At 51.8% G+C, this 3,488-nt stretch overlaps 1 protein-coding gene across 1 annotated transcript in view; it reads right to left on the minus strand.

Moving 5' to 3' along the window:
- bcor (BCL6 corepressor) overlaps nucleotides 1-3,488 on the minus strand; it is a gene marked incomplete in the record, with an annotated part of 21,590 nt that overhangs the window by 13,861 nt on the left and 4,241 nt on the right. The window contains 2 exon segments of the mRNA XM_035676328.1: nucleotides 9-3,016; nucleotides 3,216-3,297. Coding sequence (XP_035532221.1) covers nucleotides 9-3,016; nucleotides 3,216-3,218 — 3,011 coding nt within the window.

Raw genomic sequence — 3,488 nt, forward strand, 5'->3', positions numbered from 1 at the left:
CCTCCTCCTCCTCCTCATCTCCTTCTCCTTGAGACTCCCCTAGGTCGACAATACTGTCTTCCTTTTCTGTCTCCCTCTCACACACCTTCTCCTCCTTCACCACATCTGCGCAGTGCTGAGAGAGGTGAAGAGCTCGGCTCTCTCTGTCCCCCTTTTCCTTACCGGAGCTGCGCTCACCAGATGTGCGGGCACAGCGTAAGGTGCTCTGATCTTGGTCTCCAGTATCTGGGCTGGGGCTCTGTTCCTCCGGGCTCTCCTCTGCTTGGGCGACCTGTCCTGGAGAAGATGGGGTTGTGCTAGATGTCACCCCAGGGCAGCCTGTGTCCTGAAAAACCTTTGGTTTCCCAAAGGGAGCTTCTGGCTGCCTATCAGTGTGACTGGGCTTCAGGGTGGGGGGCTGTCCAGAGTGGATTGGATATGGATGGGAAAGGTGGTGTTGGTGTTTTGGCTCGTAGTCAGTCTTTGTCCGATTTTGGTTACTATGACAACATTCATTTTGGTTAACCTTGGTGCTGGTGCCAGCAGAAGGCTGTTTGTGGACTGTTGGGGTAGACTCAATATCTGTGTCTGAATGTACAAGGTCAATGCACACAATCTTTTCTATGGATGTTACAGAGGAGGAAGAAGGGGCTTTGCTTTGACTGCCACTCTGTCCGTGTGCTCCTGCTTCCCTATCAGGCTTAATTTGGCTTCCTTCAATTATCTCTTTCCCACTATTGTGATCTCTGTGGCCCCCGCATTCTTCATGAGTTCCCCGGGATTTCTCCTGACCCCGGTGCTTTAAAGTAGCCTCTCCCCTTTCTGGCAGCTTGTCTGAGTGAGTCTGCATCAAGGGATGGGCCATCTCCTGTGAGTTATAAGTGAGGTATTCTCCTCCTGGACCAGCTGGGAGGTTGTGGTACGGTAATGGGTGTTTTGCTGCTGCCAGGTGGGTTGGGTAAAGGCTGTTGCTGCCCAGCAATACTGGGTGAGGGTAGACTGGGCCTTTCCCTGTAATTGGCAGGGAGTGTAGTGCCATGCCATCAGGGATGGGGTAGTGCAGGTATCTATTGGCATATGCCAAACTGTGATTCAGGTAAGTCTCACTTTGAGGAAGGTAAAGGTGGCCATTCTCTAAACAAGGCCTCTTGTATGATGACACCTCTGGAGTTGTTTCACCTCTCTTAGTGATCTGGGAGGACTTCTCCATTCCCTCTCTGTGGTGGCCCACGACTGTTGGATGTTCTGATTGGCTGGGGCTGGATTTAACCCAGTCACCATTGGGTTTAGGAGAATGAGCCCTGGAGTTGACCAGAGAGGAGTGTTGAGTGGAGGAAACATTATGGTTCAGCTCCCCTATCCTTGGACAGGATGAGCTACGTTGCTGAGGGAGCACTCTCTCCAGACCTTTGTGTTTGATGACAGAGGGCGAGGACCCTTTTGCTTGTGAAAGGCCCAGGTCTGTGTTAGGCCTTGGGGAAGGGGGCAAGCCTGGTGTGTGCTGTGTATGGGAAGGAGATGGGCTAGGTACCACCCAGGAGGAGTGTAAAGTGCTGATCATCTCTGGCCTCTCTGAGACCTTTGAAGAAGTGCTGCTAACCACAGAGTGAGGATGGGAGGAAGGAGAGAGGGGTAGGTTTTCCTTTAGGAGCTCTCTGCTAGAGGGCAGTCCATAACGTGCACCTGATGCTATAGTGTCCATCTTAACTGTGAATCCATTCGGAGGCAGTCCAAACTCCAGTATTCTTCCAGACAAATCCAAGGGCTTCTCTGCTGAGTCTTTGGTTGCTTGGGGTTGGTGAGCTGGCCTCTCAAAATTTGGTTTGGAGGGTGATCTGCTAGGTCTCCTCTCAACCCCTACACTTCTGTGCTCAGGTGCCCCATCTCTTGGCCTAGGTTTGTGGGGGCTGGGCCGGGCAGGAGAGGGCTGCTCTGATGCCATGCTGCTCACAGAGAATGGATGAGGAATAGACTGCGTGGATGAGGATGAAGCAGATATCGAAGAATTGGAGGAGGTGGGTGGTTGTCCTATCCTAGGGACTGGCCTTTGTAAATCCAGTGAATTGTCAATGAGAGCAGGGGGAGGGGGAGGTTGGGGGAGGCGAGAAGATGCATGAGGTGAAGAATCAGTAGGCAGACTATTATTATTCCCGACATTGGTGCCACTAGTGCTAGTGCTACTGTTGTTGTTGTTGCTGCTAGGGCCCTTCCTAGAGGGAGGTCTGGTTGGTCTGCTGCTCCTGCTTGGGGACCGGTCCCTATCGATAGCAGCCTGATGGTGCTGAGGATGAGGGGATGGTTGGTGAAGCTGCTGTGCAAATTGAGGTGCAACACCGAGCCCCTTATCCTGGCAGTGTACCAGCGACGTGGGGGCCACTGTGACTGCAGGAATCCTCATAGGGGGCGCAACCAGGGGAGAGGAGATTGGAGAAGGAGGATAGGGGGGCATATAGTAGAGCCTCTCAGCAGCAGAGGCGGCTGCAGCAGGGTTGACATTGCCCCCCTGGGCTGCACACAGAGAAGGGTATGCCAGGTGCTGGGGAAGATAGTGGCTGGGTTGGCCAAGCAAGGAGGCTTTGTACATGCTTAGAGCCGCGTACTTGGATGTGTCCATAAAGGGATACATGCTTGCTTCAGGGTAGGGGCTGAGCCATGGCAGTCGGAGGTAGCTGCCACCAGCACTTGCAAAGCCCAGTTCAGATGCCTTTTCTCCAGGCCCCACTCTGCGTTCCAAGCCTAGACCTTCAGCTCCAGGAACCAGCATAGGCTTGTGGAGACTTGGAGGGGTGCCCTTGTAAAGGCCCAGGTATCCATTAGTGGGCTTACGACTGTCCAGGGGGCCATCAGGCTTGTAGATGAGCTCTGGGATACCATCCCTGCTATAACTGAGGGGGAGTCCGGGCGTCTCTCTGTTCTTCTCCGCTGGCAGTGCTCTCAGTCCTTGGTATACAACCCCACCATGAATGCGAAGACCATCGTGCATCAGGGTGCCTCGGTCCAGCCCCATCGCTGCCAGTGGCGTTAACCTTGCATCCACCTGCAGCAAAAAGGGGATACCAAATAAGTAAATATGACGATCACAGAAATCAGATTCCTCAAAGAAAATGTGCAAATTATGACAAAGAATTACTGCTAAACAAAGCACAAAAAGATTTTAGTGTTAGGTTAGTATTATTTCCAGATAATAGCGACTTATGTCTGTATAAAGGGCACTGGGGACAAGGACAGTGACTTGCCATGGTTTGTGTGATGTGGTTCCCTTGTCTTAGTTCCAGGTTGGTTTCTGTCTCAGCATCGACATCACGAACAGATGTTGCCCTGTGGAGATGAGCAAACCGTTAGCAGTCAGTGTCTTGGCTCTACCACACACACACACACACACACAAAGCTCTGCTGTAATCCGACTGCCAAAAAAAAAAAAAAAAAGTCAGATCATAAAATCTCCAAAAAGAGAAATTACATAGAAATTAAGTATTGCGAATTTTCCAAGTGTGGGATCAATAAAGTCT

Source organism: Morone saxatilis, unplaced genomic scaffold (assembly GCF_004916995.1).
Source record: "Morone saxatilis isolate NCDOM2014 unplaced genomic scaffold, NCSU_SB_2.0 Contig5, whole genome shotgun sequence".
Lineage (NCBI taxonomy): Eukaryota > Metazoa > Chordata > Actinopteri > Moronidae > Morone > Morone saxatilis.